This window comes from Myripristis murdjan, chromosome 20 (assembly GCF_902150065.1).
Source record: "Myripristis murdjan chromosome 20, fMyrMur1.1, whole genome shotgun sequence".
Taxonomy (NCBI): Eukaryota; Metazoa; Chordata; class Actinopteri; order Holocentriformes; family Holocentridae; genus Myripristis; species Myripristis murdjan.
This window is the reverse complement of record NC_043999.1, coordinates 14,848,476-14,868,170: the sequence shown is the minus strand read 5'-3', so window position 1 is coordinate 14,868,170 and position 19,695 is coordinate 14,848,476. Positions and strand designations below refer to the sequence as shown.

Below are 19,695 nucleotides of genomic sequence, written 5' to 3'. Positions count from 1 at the left end.
ATGTCGGTGTCCCTGTCCAGCTTCCCCGTGGTGTTGAAGGACAAGAGCTACCAGGCCGGCATGCTGAAGAGCAGCCCTGCACGGAGCTCCGGCTTCTACCCCTCCCATCTCCCGGGTCCACACTACATGGACCTCTTCCACGGGACGCACAGCCTCCTCCACCCACTCAAGTCCCTCGGCCGTCTTGTTTCGGACACCCAGGCGTCCCTGCCGCACAGCTTCCCCGGCGGAGCCTCTTCATTTCTCGCCCAAGGCGCCCCCCACGCCTCGGTACTCCACGAACACGTGTTGAGCGCCTCCGGCATCTCGTACCTGAGCCAGATGCTGCCGGGACACCCTTTGTACTCCAAACCGGAGGAGCTGGCTGCCGTGGTGACCGAGCACGCCGCTGGACCGCTGTCCTCGGATTTCAGCAGCCCATCCAGTGAACGGTCCTCCTCCGCTTTCTCCTCCACCACCTCGCCACCCAAGGAGAGCCTGCTTCGCCTCCGGAGTGAGGACCTGTTACTGGAAAAAACACGCACTTCGTATAATTTTACCGAGGACGACTTGTACACGGTGCTCTACGGTTACTCCCGCAGCCAGGAGCGGTCAGAGCGCGTGGGTCATGCCATATCAGGAGTGGCCCTGCCTGGAAACTCAGGTGAGACATATGGGTCTCTATCGTGACTCTATTATTTGGAATTCATTTATCTCGAAACCCTGATAAGGATAAGCGGTTTGAATTGGGTATGGGATGATGGACACTTGCCATACCTGAGCCCGTAGGATCTCAGATTTGAGCTTGTAGTTTTCTAGTAGAAAATATTCTCTAGAGGGCTATTTCACAGCCATATTTTTAACAATAACAACAACAACAACAACAACAATAATAATAATAATAATAATAATAATAATTCCTTATAAGAGCAGTGTGTGCAAAGTTTCTGGTGCCCCTCTTCTATAATAATTCATCACATTTACTAAACAAATATTTTGTCAGTTTTACTTGCTCGACTACAGATTCTCAATTTTTTATTTATTGTTGGTTTTGCTTTGTTTTTCAGTTTCTGACAGTCAGATTCTCCCCCTGGACAGTGAAACGCTTGAGCTTCCAGAAGGTAATTAAGTCCATATAACTATCTTTCCAGGGCAGCTTAAGCTCTGTGTATCAGACGGGTTTTATAGCTGATGTGTATCTGCTGACTGGCTTGCAGGGTTAACCGTCCTGCAGACAGCTTGGGGAAATGTGTCCCACTGCGGAGTTTTCTCAGACAAAAGTACCATCCCGAAAGGGAAGCGGTTCGGACCCTTCCAGGGAAAACTGGTCAATACCAGCGAGATCAAAACATACGACGACAACACTCTGATGTGGGAGGTAAGATACTGCACTGGCAAAATCCTGGTCCGGGGACCCACAGAGGTCCTTGACGGGTCCCTGGGGGTCCCCACCTAAATGAGGAATGCTTCTGTTTCGTTTTTTAATTGATTAGAAAAAATGATATAACAAGCCATAGAACAATGTTTAAGAATGCCTTTTCTAATCATTGGTTCCACTCTTTCCACTATTTTTCCACACCACAGTCATACAATTCAATACGGAATCAAAATAAATCCTCTAATAATGTCTCCATGATACAGCCTTTTGTGCCTATATTTTGCGGCCTATTTGGGATGCCATCACATAAAAACCTTAGAAAACAACTGAATGTACATCTTTACGTGTAATTTGTGTGCTGTGCGTATTGAGTGTGCCATTTGCGTAAAAACGAAACATTCACTTTTTGTCGCTCCCTCAGGTGTTTGAAAACGGCCGGTTGAGTCACTTTGTGGATGGCAGAGGAGGCTCGGGGAACTGGATGTCTTTAGTGAAGTGCGCCCGTTTCCCAGAGGAGCAGAACCTAATCGCTGTGCAGGTCCAGGAGCAGATCTTCTACGAGGCCTGCAAAGAAATCAGGCCAGGCCAGGAGCTGCTGGTGTGGTACGGGGACTGCTACATGCAGTTCCTCGGCATACCACTCACCCTGAAAGACCCCACGGTGGACAACAACGCGGTGCCTCCCACTGAAGGTCAGCATCAAACCTTCTGACAAATTTGGACCCTGAATTTAATCAATCCTGTTTTGTTTGTTTTTTGTTTGTTTGTTTGTTTGTTTTTGTTTTTGTTTTGTTTTTTTTATCTCTCACACTAAACACTTTCCCTCTGCATTTTCTCCAGATGCTGGAGAGGGTTTCAAGTGCGACCGATGCGGGAAGGTGTTTGCATACAAGTATTACAGAGACAAACATCTGAAGTACACTCGCTGCGTGGACCAGGGCGACCGAAAGTTCCCTTGTCACCTTTGCAACAGGTCCTTCGAGAAGAGAGACAGATTGCGCATCCACATCCTACACGTTCACGAGAAACACAGGCCTCATAAGGTATGGAAAAGTTAACAATATGTGTGTGTGTCTGTCCCGGTTAGTGGAAGGGAAGCCTGCCTCGACTCAGTGTAACCTTTTTGAGAGTGGAAGCAATGGTGTGAAATTCATGGAACACGTTGTGGCAGGTTATATTTATTGTTTTGTATTAGTCGTTATGTCTTATGATAATCAGAGACACTATAGTCCCTCACATCAGCACCCTGCAATTGGGCAGACAATAGGACAGACTGTAAGTGCGCACAGGTTTGTGTGGTGCTGAAAGAACAGCTCCCTCCAACCTAAATTAAGATCTGGATGCTTCGTATATTTATTAGATCCACACGGTGATGTCATTCAGCTGTTGATCATTATAATGCATTAAAACCACCAATATGAACACCAAGACAACCATCCGGGTAGCCTATTTTTGCCCTTACAAATTCTAAATCATCAATTTGATACACCTTGCTGAGATTTCCACCCTGAATATTAAGATGCATCAGCATCAAATGTGGATAAACTGCATTCCCAAAATAAAGATGTAAAGGGGTAAACTGAGCTGAGGTGCGTTTACGGCCCACTTCATCCCCTGGACACAAACATAAATAATTAGTAAAATAAAACATTGTACTGTCTCTAATGCATTATACCTCCTGATCCACAGTGCTCGGTGTGTGGAAAGAGTTTCTCCCAGTCGTCCAGCCTGAACAAACACATGCGTGTGCACTCTGGAGAGCGGCCCTACAAGTGTGTCTACTGCAACAAGGTAGGAAAATGTTCACTGCTACAGCTACAGTCTATATGCTGTGTGTTTTCCACGGCAAAGTCAAGCCAGTCAGTGAAGGTGTTTCAGAGATCATATTTCTTAGACAACAAACACAAGAATGGGCCTATGTGACAGAGGATGGGACGAATATTCATGGTGGAGATTGGAGGCTGGAATATGAGAAACGTTTTGACTTTCAGTTTGTAAGAGGAGGAAGAAAAGTGGAAATTATTTATTCATAGGTGTTAATGATGAGTGTGTATAGTCCTTGTCCATCTTGCTGTCTCTGTGCTGCACCTGTGGGCCTCCTTGTGCTCCTCCTCCCTGCTCTGAAGTGTGCGCACCTCATCCCAAGCTCCTCGGTTTGAACCCAAACCCTCCGGAGCTGTGATCTGCCATTTAGGGCTTCCTCATTTCATGGTGCATTTGGCGCGAGCCCCTCATTATTGTCCCTCTCGGCGGGCACGCTCCGCGGAGACACTTACATGCTAATTATCGCCAGATGTACACCCACCCTTTTGTCTGCGGAGATTCTACTTTTAATTTACGGCACTCGGAGGAGCACAAGTTTTTTTCGTTCTTTGTTCTCGATATCCTCCCCTGTTTTTTATGTACCCGAAGAGGGTTTTGTTTAACCTAATCCTCTGTCTCCTTATCACGACATCAGGCAGTAAAACAGGAGACCAGCGCTTTACAGTGGACAGCCGGGATGCGCTGCATGGCGTGTTCATGTGCTTCAATAACAATCCGCATCACCACACTGTATATTGTTTTTATCATTTATAGTTCATACAGTTCAGCTAAATCACGTGGTCACGTTGGTAAATCAATTAAAAGTGATTTTAATTTACACATAAACAGAAAGAAGTTATGTATACTTCCGATGTGACTCAGCCAATCAGAACTAAGGACCGGAACTATTTGTTCTGGTCATCAACAAGCAACCGTAGCTGAGACGGTCATATGCCATGTGGTACCTCAGTATCCCAGTTTGCTACCTTAGAAAACTTTCACTCATTTAAGTGGAAAAACTCCTCGTTGACAAAGTGCCTTATTTCTTCCTCAGGCCTTCACGGCTTCCAGCATTTTGCGCACACACATCCGCCAGCACTCCGGAGAGCGGCCTTTCAAGTGTAAGCACTGCGGGAAGGCCTTTGCCTCGCACGCTGCGCACGACAGCCACGTCCGCAGGACGCACGCCAAGGACAAGTCGTATCCGTGCGCCCTGTGCGGAGCCGCCTTCCAGGACGAGCAGGAGCTCAAGATACACATGAAGAGCCATAAAAGTAAGAATTCAGATTCCCTCCGGGGTTTTATCCGTGAAGAAGTCCTACACACAAATTAATACATTAATATTTTAATAATACTGGTTGGGAAATTAGGTCACTGCGCTGGCAGATGGAAAGAAAGAAAGAAAGAAAGAAAGAAAGTATTGAAATAATACATGTGACCTCCACTGATCGAAAATGTTTATAAAAACAGAACAAACACATACAACGTTTTTGTTGACAAATTTACAGAAAGGCCTGATTATTATAGGCCTACTTGAGGAATGGGGCAGGTTACCCATCTGTTCAGGATAATATTACGTAGGCCTGTATCTCTATAAAAACTGATGTAGCCTGTAGCCTAAAAGTCATGTGAGAAATGATAAAAAAAGAGACACGCACACACGAATATATATATTTTTTCTGAGCATGCGATTAATTTTATTTAAACGCTTTTGATTCCCTTATGATAATCAGAGGATGAAGAATTGTACTTTTGTTATTATTATTATTATTTATTAACAATGACCACCGGTCAATTAATGAAGACGTCTCCTTTGTAGTTCTTACACTATAAAAACCTTTTCTGTCTTTCTGTCTCTTCAACAGAGAGACATTTGGACAGCACGGTTGTCCCTTCACCTCCAGGAAGCGGATCGCAGGAGGATGCCGTGTTTCCAGTGAAAGACAATCCCAAAATGCAGAAACACACTGGACACAAGTTTCCTTACACCGGTTTAACAGTTTTAAATCCCGAATACCGACCCTGGAACTAAGCTTATAAATTATCTGAATCATATAGCGAGAAAGAACTCTAATAATCTTTTAGTAAATTTTAGAAAGACGCAAAGTAAATATTACAGGGAAACTCTAAGTTCATATAGGAGTATTATTGCTATGTGAAATAAAACATGGACGAAATAGCCTACAATAAGGTGACAATAAACTGTGTGTGTGTGTGTGTGTGTGTGTGTGTGTGTGTGTGTGTGTAGACTACCACATACACTATAAATTTCTATATGAACATTACAGAGAATTTATGGTGTTTTTTCGTTAGTAACTGCTGATTTCTGTAAAACGAAATTTTTACTTTCTTTCTGTAAATTGTAAATTAAATATTTTTTATTATTATTATTGTTATCATGCCAAAATGCAGGTATGTATTTATTTGAATCTTTTCGTGTTGTTTTGTAGCTAAAAGCTTTCATTTTAAAATTATTTTGTAAGTCTAAATGTTACTATTGCAATTGTTCGTTATTATTATCATTATTATAATTATTATTATGTAAATAGTTGGTTATTGTTTTAAGCCATCGATCGTTTGTAAATGCTTGAAAAGCAAAACCCGTTTTGTCACTGTAGACTTGCTTAGCCTCTTTGTGTATAAAATAAATATGTTATACTACCTCTTAATTTATAATGAATGATCATACTTTGTACTGTAATGTAAAGCTGTAGAGGCAATCGAAAAGTGTCCGTATTTGTTCACCATGCATTAGGGTTTTCATAATTAACAAATAAAAAATCAGAGCATGGACACAAGATTATTGGATTGGTATTTTGGTCTGTGCGCGAGCTGAGCAGGTCGACTATTTAATATATGAACAAGAACGAAAAAATGTAAATCGTTATTTTGGTTTACATTTTATTTTAATTACAGACGTTGCCTAATGGCATTTTTGTTACAGTTGTATCGAACTTTACCCCTGAAATGCAATACAGGGAGAATGTACAATTACTGTAACATCTTCAACAACAGATTTGCTTTTGAAGTTTATATTTTTATGAGTTAACATTTGTATCATTTACTACAATTTAATGTAATCTTTACATTGTTGTATTCTCCCCAAAAAGCTATATTGAATGCCAGCCAGAAATCTAGTTACAAGAAGAGTTTGAAGTTATTTTACTAAGTGAATGAAAATGTGCATCATGGATTATATCTGGGTTTAGATGCCTAATTTACGGGAAGGATGCTCAGAGAGAGAGAGAGTGTGTGTGTGTGTGTGTGTGTGTCTGAGAGAGAGAGAATATCTGTATATTGTGTGCATGTATGTGTGTAGGCATGCATGTGTGTATGAATGTGCATGTGTGTGTGTGATATTTGCATCAGACATGTATTCATGAGTTTTTGCATACAGTAAGTGTACAGTGTAAGTGTGTGTGTGTGTGTGTGTGTGTGTGCGCGCGCGCGCGCGTGTGTGTGTGTGTGTGTGTGTGTGTGTGTGTGTGTGTGTGTGTGTTCACATTTATTGTTACCATTTGAGTGCATGTCTGTCTTCCTCTGTGTGTCAGTGTATCTGTGCATGCTCCTTGGAGTGTGTGTACAGTATATACGTGGTGGATTGCAGGCTGCATGCTCAGTGCAGCAGCTGAGTGAAACAGAACAAACCCTCCTGGACCAAATGAATGACAATGGAGTGCAGCAGTGAGGTGGTCTGGGTGGAGAGAATAGACTGATCACTTCTACACACAAAGGAGCTCACTATGAGTGACATCTGCTGCCCTCACATTGTCCCACTGTCAGCAACTGGACCACATGTGTTCCCCTAGATAGATAGATAGATAGATAGATAGATAGATAGATAGATAGATAGATAGATAGATAGATAGATAGATAGATTTTCTGTAGTCTCTCTTCTCCCACATCATTTCAGTCAATAACATGAAAAGCAAAGAGACAAGACTGTGTTTGTGTGTATGCATGCATGTATATGTGCGTGTGTGTGTGTGTGTGTGTGTGTGTGTGATTTGATTTGATTTGATTTGATTGATTTTTATTAGTACACTATATTACCAAAAGTATTCGCTCACCTGCCTTTACTCATACTATGAACTGAAGTGCCATCCCATTCCTAACCCATAGAGTTCAATATGATGTCGGTCCACCTTTTGCAGCTATTACAGCTTCAACTCTTCTGGGAAGACTGTCCACAAGGTTGAGGAGAGTGTTTATAGGAATTTTTGACCATTCTTCCAAAAGCGCATTGGTGAGGTCACACACTGATGTTGGTCGAGAAGGCCTGGCTCTCAGTCTCCGCTCTAATTCATCCCAAAGGTGTTCTATCGGGTTCAGGTCAGGACTCTGTGCAGGCCAGTCAAGTTCATCCACACCAGACTCTGTCATCCATGTCTTTATGGACCTTGCTTTGTGCACTGGTGCACAGTCATGTTGGAAGAGGAAGGGGCCCGCTCCAAACTGTTCCCACAAGGTTGGGAGCATGGAATTGTCCAAAATGTTTTGGTATCCTGAAGCATTCAAAGTTCCTTTCACTGGAACTAAGGGGCCAAGCCCAGCTCCTGAAAAACAACCCCACACCATAATTCCCCCTCCACCAAATTTCACAGTCGGCACAATGCAGTCTGAAATGTACCGTTCTCCTGGCAACCTCCAAACCCAGACTCGTCCATCAGATTGCCAGATGGAAAAGCGTGATTCATCACTCCAGAGAACGCGTCTCCACTGCTCTAGAGGCCAGTGGCGGCGTGCTTTACACCATTGCATCCGACGCTTTGCATTGCACTTGGTGATGTGTGGCTTGGCTGCAGCTGCTCGGCCATGGAAACCCATTCCATGAAGCTCTCTGCGTACTGTACTTGGGCTAATCTGAAGGTCACATGAAGTTTGTAGCTCTGTAGCAATTGACTGTGCAGAAAGTTGGCGACCTCTTTGCACTATGCGCTTCAGCATCCGCTGACCCCTCTCCGTCACTTTATGTGGCCTACCACTTCGTGGCTGAGTTGCTGTTGTTCCCAAACGCTTCCATTTTGTTATAATAGAGCTGACAGTTGACTGTGGAATATTTAGGAGCGAGGAAATTTCACGACTGGATATGTTGCACAGGTGGCATCCTATGACAGTTCCACGCTGGAATTCACTGAGCTCCTGAGAGCGGCCCATTCTTTCACAAATGTCTTGTTTCACAGTCTGCATGCCTGAGTGCTTGATTTTATACACCTGTGGCCAGGCCAAGTGATTAGGACACCTGATTCTGATCATTTGAATGGGTGAGCGAATACTTTTGGTAATATAGTGTATGTCATGCACACAGGTGCCCAGCCCATAAAGGCTTACAAGACACAACCACATAGAAAAACAAAGGTCATACAAATAATTCTTTTTTTTTCTTAATGACCATGCATTTTTTATAAACCTCGCTAAAGCAAACACATCCTTCCTGAATAACCATTCTAGTTTACTTTCATCATTTAGCCAAAACAACTCAGGTTTAACATACTGCATTTTTTGAAAAAGAAACTGCCTCTCTTCATTATACAGAGGACAATGGAACACAAAATGCATTTCATCTTCTGTCACCTTTAAATTACATAATGAACAAGTTCTCTCTCTGTGTGTGTGTGTGTGTGTGTGTGAGATGGGGGATAGGGTTCATTTGAGGAAAGCACCAATTGGTACAGTCGTGGTGGCAGCAGCGTGGGGTCTGACAGATGACACAGTGTCCGGTCTTTGTCTCAGTGCTCTGCTATGTCACCTTTAACCTCTGGGTCGCTACCTCATGCCGAGGGCATGTACAGGCACAGCAAGGCTGCTGGTATTCACCTAGTGCAACAGCCAAAGATGTCAGGAAACAAGTGTCTCAGGAGTGGATACCGATATCAGGGAAATTTCACTATTGTCAATAGCTGATCAGGTATCATTAACCATTAAACAGATCCTTTATGTTCAGAATTCAAACATACAGGCTACACTAGAATAACAACAAGGACTTACAAGGACAACACTGGCCTGTAGCCTTTAAGTAGAAAACAAAGCACCCCAACAAAATGCTGGTTTATAATTTGTGCAACTGTATGTTCTAACAACAAATACAATTTGGGATTATAAGCTCTCATGTTGATTCGCAGTCCTGTAAGCACGACTGCAACTTAAAGTGTTTAAACATAAAGTCTAAGACTGTGTTAGAATAAGAACACAGAAATAGAGTGTGATGGATCATGTTGATACTAAAAACACCAGTATTGGAATCAATTTGGTACTGACTTGTTATCTGAGTATTGGTTTTTGTGGCTCTCTAGCCACAGAATGAGAGAAGGAAAGAAAGACAGAGCATTGTTTTTTCTTGTTGGTTTCACATGGGATCTGAGTCTGAGATAAGATGTTCTGCTCATATCCACTCTAGATACATCTTGCTGAGATGGCTGTGGGATGGGAGGAGAGGAGTGGAGTTAATACTAGTGTGGCTGGCTCCTCAGCCCAACCTCTCTGTTTGCTCTCCATTACGGCTGGACAGCAGCCTTTGAGGTCAGGGGTCGCGCTCTCTCTGAATGTTTAACAGCCTCCCTCTCCCTTCAAATAGCAGAAATATGGATGGTTGAACAAGTGTAGATCAACCCTCGGTGGCCCGCCCGGCCCATCCCATGTATACAAGCCCCGAGCCTCCATAAGGGCTGTGCTGTGAAAAGAGAGGGTACTCCCCTTTGTGGTTTTCCCACAACAGAGGGGTGGAGGAGAAGGACGGCAGGGGAAACAAATAAAGAAAGAAAGAAAGGCAGAAAGAGAGAGAGGAGAATGAGCTGCCAGAGTTGAAATACGCTCTCTGACACTGTTAGCGAGCAGTGCTAAAAGGCTGGCTTCACTCGCACCTTTCTGATTGGCTAATTTAAAGGCCGGACTCTCCAGCGTGGCAGAATTTTTATCTAGGTCATTTATACCAATTGATTTCACACTTAACCTCCTGGCAAGTTAACAGGGCCTCTGGAGGGCCATCTGTCAGATTAATCTCTGTATTAATGTGATATTAATGATTGCCTCCCATATGAGGAGCAGGGGCATTTTATTGCTTAGGTTCGCGCAGGTTAATTCCCTCTGAGGTTTTAGGCAAATTGGGCCATAACTCTTTTCATAACAATGTACAATAGTGGGCCGCAATGTTTTATAACACTCAAGCCCATCCCATAAATGTGGCCACAACTGGAATCAAGGTTGTGATGAATTAGTAATGTGTATTGATATAAAGAAGAGTTTAATAAAGTGCTGGGTTATGATTATGGGGGCCATGTGTACGCTTCACATTCACAAAATGTACACGCACACACACACACTCACATAGGTTTTTATTTTACTACTTGAATTGTTTTTCACAGTGTTTGTTTTAAGGGATGCTTCTTAGACATGTTCCAGTGTAGATATGTTTAAAATGACCTGTCCTGTCAAATGTCCTCTTTTTTGACCTCCTTTCCGGTCTCATGTGTCATGTTTCGTTTTTGCATTTTTAGCACATTTATGATGATGGGTCTCCCTTATTAATGAAATCCTCGATCATAACAGGTCATACTTAATAGAATTAAACTGGATAAACAAAAGTCAAAATAAATCAATAAAATATATATTAACACACAGTTGCTCACTTACCCACTCACAGAAATGCACACTTTGCTCATGTGCCTGTGGCAAGATAAACAGAGGACCTCTCCTCTCCTGTCCTCTCTGTCTAGGTAGCCAATGGAGCTGAGTGGTCGAATACTCTGATCTATTAGCTTCTATTGATTTCCTAATAGCTGTCAGTGTGTGTGTGTGTGCGTGTGTGTCTGTGTGTGTGTATGTATGTATGTGTGTGTGTGTCTGTGCGTGTGTGTGTGTGTGTTCCAGACTGGCCTCAGACTCTCAGCTGAGTGGACTCATAAACTTAAGGCTAAAACCACACAGGCCCTTTGTCCATCTGTCCCTCAGTGTCCCTCCATCCCTGCACAGAACCGTCCAAACCACAGGGAACCGGACAGTGAAGGGGAACTGTGCTGTCGCTCTCAAAAGTTTTTTGTCCTGTGATGACACTGTAACGCCCTGCGGTTGTGCCTGTTTAAGCTTTTGGCAGGTCCTCTCTCACAGACACACACAAACTGAAGCTGTGCGATGTAAACGCTCTTAGGGAAACTGGGGGCTCAGTTTGCTGAGACCCCCTGTCGTTCTGTCTCTCTCTCATCTTGTCTCTCTGGACTCTAAACTTTTTTTCCCCCATTTTAGTCAAGTACTCAATCCTGACAGGATTTCAATAGACATCACTTGAGTTTTAAATATTTCCTGGGCTCACTGCTGATGAAACGTGCTCTGTCTATACAGGACTAAATAACAGCTTCAGGAAAAATGTGAAAATTGCCAACATTGTAGTCCAGGGTTAAGTGACCAGTTATATACAGTAGGGTATAGTTATACAAATATTTGTTTGTTTGTTTGTTGAGTTATGTATGTATGTATGGATTTATTTCTGTTTAATCTATTATTATTAGTAGTAGTAGTAGTAGTATTTGAAATTTGATTTCCATTTCAATTGGTTTTAGTTTCATCTTTCATATGATATTTGTTGGTTTCAGTTTTAATGTCATTTATTTTTGGGTAGAATGTTATTAATTAATTAATTTATTTATTTATTTACAATGGTGACCCTTGTATCAACAGTGTTGAACGTAGCTGTTTTGTGTGCATACTGAAGGAAAACTGTCTTTAGACATGCATAGCAGGCCTAATGTAATTACATTGTATTAATAGCTGATCAAGGTCCTTCATGAAAGAAGGACTCTTTCTCCGGGTCTCTCACAGTGAGGCAAATTGGAAAAAAAAGATTCAAACAGCAAAGTAATCAGGCTCATATATATTTTATTTCAGTTCATTTTGGTTGCGGACTTCTGCTTTTTGCTGTATTTTTTTTTTTTTTTTTTTTTGTAAGATTTAATATTTTGTTTCAGCCCATAAACTGTTTTTTATGTTAACCTTTATTCTCAGTTTTTGGTCTTAGCTTTAGTTCCAGTTAAATGTAATAACCCTATGGCACTGGTTTTTCCACCACTGCAAGTTTTGTCTGTCTCTCCACCAGCACCCAATGCCCTCACCCCCCACCTTCCATCACCATCTCTTTGGTCATGAGATGAGGCTGATCAGCTTTTTGTCCAAACCATTCATGCCTCAGCTCAGTGCTGTTGTTATCTGCTGGAGATTTCCACTGGGACAGCGGACAGTACAGCAGGAGATACAGAGAGAGGCTCAGTGGCCTGCATGCTGCCGGCTGGATGAAAGGCAGATCAAACACTGTCCACAAAGCCTCTCCATATTGCTACCGAGCAGTGTGTGTGTGTGTGTGTGTGTGTGTGTGTGTGTGTGTGTGTGTGTGTGTGTGTGTGTGTGTGAGTGAGAGAGAGAGAGTGTGGGGATTCTTGCATAAGGAGGGCAGATGGCCTTATCCTACTCTGTGGGGGCTGGTGTGGGGTTCCACTGTGGTCCCATGGGGCAACACATTTTGACTTTACCCCCCGCCATCAAGCCCCAAACCCACCCATGATAACTTCTTCTGTATACCTGGGATTTGTGGAGATGTATGGAGAGAAGCTACAGGCAACCTATCTATCTATCTATTTATCTTTTATTCACTATAAAAATACAGCTAATTAGTTTAACCATATTTTAAAAACTGAAAGCGTTTGAGTTTTTGAAAGCGCTTGTGCTTGTAGGAGTAAAGACATTTTTTTTCTCTCTCCTGTTTGAACCTTTGAAACCATTTAGCCACTTATTCTCTGAGGCTGATTCAAATGCGAGTGTGCTGAGAGGAGTAAATCTGCTTGTAGCTTGACATCTGGCATTGTCATTCGGATGTTAGAAAGTGTTATAGTCTTCTTCTCCCCATGCATCACGCTATACAATAGTTCCTGGTGTGCTATTTGTGTGTCTTTATGCGCAAAGCCATTGTATGTGACCCAACTGTTATTCCTATGGGTGATGAAGCCAGGCAGGAGGGTAGCTAAAGGAGAGGCTACTGTTACAGTACTCAGTTCTCCTCTCTCTCTTTTCTCTCTCCTCTCTCACTCTCTGTCTCTCTCGCCCACTCCTCACCCAATCTCTGTCTCTTTCCATGTGTGTGTGTGTGTCTGTGTCTATGTCACTGTATCTGTGCAAATAGACAAATGAGCAGCTGGATGTTGAGATTCTGGTTCAGACACTTTGCAAGTACTGTCTTCTTGTTCCAACACCACACAAACACACACACTTGTCCCGTGATAGACCGTGGTCATGTAAATCCCAGGCGTTGGTTGCCTTCTGGCTGCCCCCGCTGTGCCAGAGCCTATTCTCAGGCGAATGTCTCTCTCGGTGGGGTCGTGGTGCTGAATGGTCCTGGGACGTCTTAAGCTGATACTTTAGGACAGTAGGACCACATGCTGCTACAAAACTATGGACCAGTGGAGAGGCACACGCTGGCCATTGACGGAAACCTGCTTCAGCTTGTACCACTATTTGAGTTCAGACATCACAAATTTATTTGTCAGGTGCCAGTGATGTTTCATGATGCAAAGTGAGAGATGTCAAAGGAGATTCAATAGTTTTGGAGAAAATCCCTTCCACCACATTGCAGGGAGGAAATTAATATATTAAAAAATGGGTATTTGAAATAGTCACCCAATACATTTGTAGTGCGTATAGTCGATGAGAGCAAGAATGTGTATTTTCTATCAATGCGTCATGGTAAAAAAGACTGCATGTGTTGTCCCTGAGGGAAGGATTTACAACATATGGACACTGTACTGCCGCCACATGCACATGCACATCCATGCACCAGCGAAGTGACATCTCTGCCTCTAAGATGTTTGCTGTTAGTCCAACTAATCCCAACTAAGCCGCCCATTTAGACGGACACTTAGAGGGCCCTGGCAGCACTCAGACACGTATGGCGGACATCGCCTGTCAAACAGCTATCTGTTTGCTTTCTCTGTTACTGTTGGAGAGAGGGAGGATCGGGTCACAGGGAGGGAGTGTGCTTGAGTGCGTAAGAAAGAGAGACAGAGGAAGAGAGGAATCTCATCCCACTTGAAGGCTATGTTTATGTGTGACTGTGTGACAGAAAGCAAGAGAGAGAGAAAAATAAGAGAAAAAAGAGGAGTGGGAGATATTCATCCCATAGGTACTGGATTAGCTAATAAGCCACCCACCCCGCCCCCTTTCCCATCATCTCCTCTTCCCTGAGGACGGACAGTCACCAGCCACACAGGACAACTAATGATCTTTTCCCCCACAGGCCATCCTGGGAATGAGCGTACATGAGTGAGCCACACAGTACAGTATTACCCTGCAGACCAAGCCCTCACACACACACACATGAACACACTCACATACACAGATATATATACTGAACATATGAAGCTTAACACTCTCAATTCTAGAAAAACATGGACACACATGCCACTAGACAAGTATGCAAAATCACATTTATATGCCGGCACACACACTTACACACATGCTCACAGCGTGATGGACAGAGGGGGGGTGTGCTCAGCTACATAGCCATCAATAGCTGTCACTCACATTTAACAAAGCTTACAACGCAGAGACAAGGGAGGACAAGCGCTTTATCAGCTAGTTAGTTCCCTCCTCCGCCCATGACCCCCTCAGCCCCATCTCACCTTCTCTAATCACATCAGTAGTGCCTCTTTATCAACTTGCAGTCAGTTAGTAGATGCCAGGAGGCCGGAAAAGGACTACAAATGAAGCCCAGTTTGTCTCAGTCAATCATGGGTTCTTGAACTTTTCCAGCATAGGACTGAAGTGGCTGAGAGGCAGAGAGAGACAAGGAACCCAAGCGGTACCTCAACCTCTTCAACCGTCTCCTTTATATTCCCTTGGTTGATGTCAGTAGGTACAGAGGACTTGAGGCAGTGATTCATACAGAGATGCTGCCTATAGGAATCTGTGTTGTTGTGGTTTCTGGAAAGTTGACGGCCTAACTCCCAAATGAAACAATAATGAGACGGCTCAGCCTGTTTCCAGGTGTTATAGTGGGGAAAATACAAATTCAAAAGCCTTTCCCTGAGACCCTGCATATTCATGTATGAAAGAAAAGTATTGCAATGGTGCTATGAGGGCAAACACATACTAAAACATTTTCAGTGAAAGTGATCAAAATCAGCATCACTGTAGGACTTGTGATTGGCGCAAGTCAATCTTTTCGACTAATCAGGGGTTATGCCACTGGTTCTGCACATGCTAAATGTTTTCACACAAATTAAAGACTTTGATAGATTATTGCAAGATGATTTCAACATACAGTGAAACAATTTAAGCATTTGGGGCATTATGTCTACTCATGTATTAAGCCACCAGAAACAAGCCGTTAACGTTTTCTTATATAGAAACTTGATGGATGCCTATGGATGATATGTGTCATAAAGTCATTGTCAAAGTCTTTGTCTCCCTCACTGCTTATTGAAATAGTGTTTAACAACCAGGTTATATGTCAGTGCATGCATCAAACCAAGCTCTCTATTGTTCGCAGGACAATTGTCCATGACCCCAGGCAACTCCCAATGGTCTGAGAGGTCAAAGGGGAGAAGAGCCTCACAGGCCATGAAGTATAGCTGGGTAGCAGCTATCCTGGGGCTAGAATGACTGTTTAAGCACCTGATGCTTAGTGATGGTGCCAAGCATTAGCGGATGTAAAACAGAGAGGTCCTAAACCTGTTCCTCCCAGCAGGAGAGGCAATGATTCAACTGGACGCTGACGAGTTTCTTGACAATGATGGAGATGAGACCTGTGGAGGAAGAGGCACTCTCTGAGTGCTCTACCACAGCTAAGAGTATGGGTGTGTATCAGTCGGTGCACATTTATGCATGTCGGTGTAGATGCATGTGCTCTACCACAGGAAAAGAGAGCGTCTGGCCCAGGAGCCACAGTCCACCCCCACCCCCCTCCACCCAACTGAGTCATGATGGGTTTTTTACAGAGGAGCTGGAAGACAAATACCCACGATCCTACTGAAACATTCATGAAGCCTTATGACCCTCTCCTCCACCTAATGTACCCTAACAGGGCTTTATGGCCTCTCTCTAGCCTAGCGCCACCTTAGTGCTGCTTCCCGGCATCTAACTTCTTAACACCCCGCCACCACTGTTCATTTACGCCCTTTCAGCACTTTGTTGGAAAAGCTTAACATCTTACCCAGGTAGGTTTCCTGACTGGACAAAGTTTGGGTGGCTGCAGGAAATCAGCATGATTACCCCAAGACATCCACTAAATGAACTGGAAGGTACTGCATGTTGTCACTCAGATAAGCAGATTTCAAAGTTATGCAGCACTCCCTGTTTCACATCATGTTGATTTCAAATGCTCTGTCTTTGGGTGAGCTTGGATTGACTTTGCTGTGTACTTCCAGATTGGATCTCCTGTTGTTTTCCTCCAGGTTTCCTCCGTTCTTCTCTCCTTCACGTGTGGTCATTGACAGTCTCTGTAACCAGACTCCTGGGGGTGCATTGATCTGTTAATGTTGTCACTTAAAAAAGCCCCATTAGGGTTTAAGGTTTGACAGTTGATATCAACATCCTTTAGTGTCGTGACAGGTTTAAATGCACTATGACCCACAGGAAGGAGGGCTGTAGGGTGGGAGTGAGCAAGGAGAGAAGGGACCATGGAAGAGGGACCTCAAGTAGGACTGTGGATAAAGAGAGCTGGGATGCAGGGAGGTTATGGCTTGATTCATTGTAGAACATTTGATGGACAAGGCTGGGATAACACAGAAGTCAACAAAAGCTGAAAAAAGGACAGACAGAAAATGAAAAATGGAGGAAAACATCTATTATTTTCTGTATTGAGCAGAATGACCTCGGCTCGTCATTGGGACTGGACAGTGTGTCCTATGTGTGTGTGATTGTCCACCCTGTGTGGGTCCACAGGGAGATCTGGCCTGAGCAGTGTGTTTTACTATTCTCCTGGCCTCCCCACTGGGTTTACCCCACCGTGGTAAAAATGCCATCTGCTAAATGGGCTTGTGTTACAGCTCTAGTTACCGGCCGGACCATCGGCCCCACACACTCAAACACCAGCCAGAAAGGATATGGAAGACATACTCAAGCCTATAAAGTGGAGCTCCATTGATCTGTTTATGCTTTTTTAACAATCTCCAACACATGAGATTCATCTTGGCCAAAGAAAATCTTCTGATGGCCATTGATTCATCTGGTAACACCAGACCAATTAATTAGCAACAGCAACAATCATTATTGCTTTTCTGTTGCCAGTCATTATCAAAGTGTTATCAATTACCATGTGCCATTTGCCAGTGCAATCCTGTTGAGCAAGTAGATACATATTTAGCATTTTCTAGGTGCAACAATTTCAATTACTTTTTTAAATGACACACTATTAAATATTCAATATAAAAAGACACAAATCCTGACTTAATACAAGCTATACATTCCAGACTACATTATTGGTAATGCATTTATTGACTGAGGTAATAGAAGTCATAGACAATGGCTCAGAGTCAGGATACCGGTAAGAGTCAGTCTATATCTCTGATAATGCACATTTATCATAGGAAAACTGCAACGCTAGGCATGAATTTTCCTCACTTCAGAATTGCTTTTCTGTCCCGTATCAATAGCGGGGATGAGGTGTGCCTGTGGAGCGTCTAGACTCCAAGGGTAGAGCGTCTTCTTAGCTTCTTCACGGATTTACTTTTATGTCTTCTTGTCCCTGCTTGTCCTTCATGGATGCAACATGAAACCCCCTCTTTTAGAGGTATTTTATTGTTGACGCAACCACAGCCTTTAAAGTTTTTGATGCTTAGATGCATGGGCAAGTGTACCATCAAAACAACACAATTCCAATTTTATTCTTATTGCTTTTCATAGAGTTGAACAAAAAAGGTTCTCAAAACTGCTATATGTTGTAACAAGAGATTTCTCAAACATCTGCAAACAATGATACTGCTGTTATTGGAACAAGTTTAGATTTGATGGATTATACCTCATAGCACTTTTACCTGCAGTGCTGTCTGTTGACTAGTTAATCTCTGAGACAGAATAATGCTTTTAACATAAAAGCAAAGTGAATAATTTCACCAGGCCAAAGACTTTCTTTGTGTGTGTGTATGTGTGTATGTGTGTATGTGTGTGTGTGTGTGTGTGTGTGTGTGTGTGTGTGTGTGTGTGTTGCATTGACATCAGGACTAAGCCAGGAATGAAAATAGGGCATGGAGCTGAGACCACAAAAGGTCATGAGAAATGCAAAGTCTAATTCTAATGACAAAATTTTAAACTAAACATGCATACAGAGTAGCAAACAGACTACATTCAAACTCTCCAGTAAATTGTTGTAGAATATCTCCAGTTCATCTGGATAAATCTAAAGAAAGAAAGTCATAATGATGGCAACGGCAGTTTTTTTTTTTTAAGGATCTCACCAATTAAGAGTTTGTACACACTATTGTTGTGCTTATTGTATACAGTATTGTTGTGAGACAAAGTTGTGATTCATAAAAACTGATTTCCTCAGATTTTCTGTGATATATCAAACACAGTCATTGTTTTAGATATAATTGTTTTGTTCCTTAAAACAAGTAAATGTTCATGGTTCCCCAAATAGACTCTGTGTTAATTAGTAGCCCTCATTACATCATTTTTAGACTTCCTCTGGTTCCCCTGTCCGTCATCCCAGGCTCCATCACACTCCTCCTGCCCTCGACTCTGCAAGCTCCAGCAGCAGATCAATGTCTCTGAAATGGAGCCGAGCTGCAGTCACGTTAATGGTGCACATCATCTTAAAGGGTTCTTCCCAGAAGACCCTCCTGCTCACACTCTCACACACGGTCCAAACACTCCAGCTTCAGCGAAGGAGAAACAGAGGTCAATACACTCTACATTGTGCTAAGACCAGTTTAACCTAGCTTCACCGAGACCACTAACAGCTAAAGGCTTCCATTACAAAGTGCTGTTCATTACAGACTGTGACCAAACCAGAGATAGTTCCAGATGTGTGTATGAGGCACATAGAGGGATATCATGTGATGTGCGTCTTATCCGAAACAGGAAGCATCTGTCGTCACTGACATGAAAAATGAATCAAACACCTTTTAGCTGTGTGTGTGTGTATGTGTGTGTGCTCGCTGTCTGTATCACTGACCACATTACATCAATACTGGCACCTCTCACCACAAAAGATTGAATCTTCAGCACAAAAAATGATCAATACTGGAATCTGAAGAGAGGACAGCGTGTTTTTTTTTTCTTCTTGGCAGCAAAAATGGATGTATTGTAGACTTCTGGAGCTGAAAGGTGCAGACTGACATATAATCTGGCACCTTTCTCACTCTTAATCTATTCTGAGTTTTACCAGTTTAGGTGGGATGTCACCTTCAAACAATATCTATTCACCACTGTGTGGGCTATTGCACGCTGACTGCTTCCATTGGAGGTCAAATTAGACTCAATGATGAGCCTCTCATTTCTGAGGACCCTGCTGGAGCTCAGAGGTCTTCTCAGGGGAATAGGGCTTAGATGTGACTATT

General features: G+C 43.0%; 1 protein-coding gene across 1 annotated transcript; it reads left to right on the top strand.

Moving 5' to 3' along the window:
• prdm14 (PR domain containing 14) lies at positions 1-5,192 on the top strand. The gene is made up of 8 exons (XM_030079694.1): positions 1-643; positions 1,047-1,100; positions 1,197-1,357; positions 1,779-2,049; positions 2,198-2,400; positions 3,047-3,148; positions 4,215-4,434; positions 5,026-5,192. The coding sequence occupies exons 1-8, from the start codon at positions 1-3 to the stop codon at positions 5,190-5,192; spliced, it is 1,821 nt and encodes a 606-aa protein (XP_029935554.1).
• The last annotated feature ends 14,503 nt before the right edge of the window (positions 5,193-19,695 follow it).

Coding starts and splice junctions, on each gene's coding strand:
- prdm14 (XM_030079694.1), top strand. CDS start 1: ATGTCGGTGTCCCTGTCCAGCTTCCCCGTGGTGTTGAAGGACAAGAGC. Junction 644..1,046: donor GGCCCTGCCTGGAAACTCAG/GTGAGACATATG, acceptor TTTGTTTTTCAG/TTTCTGACAGTCAGATTCTC. Junction 4,435..5,025: donor ACACATGAAGAGCCATAAAA/GTAAGAATTCAG, acceptor TCTCTTCAACAG/AGAGACATTTGGACAGCACG.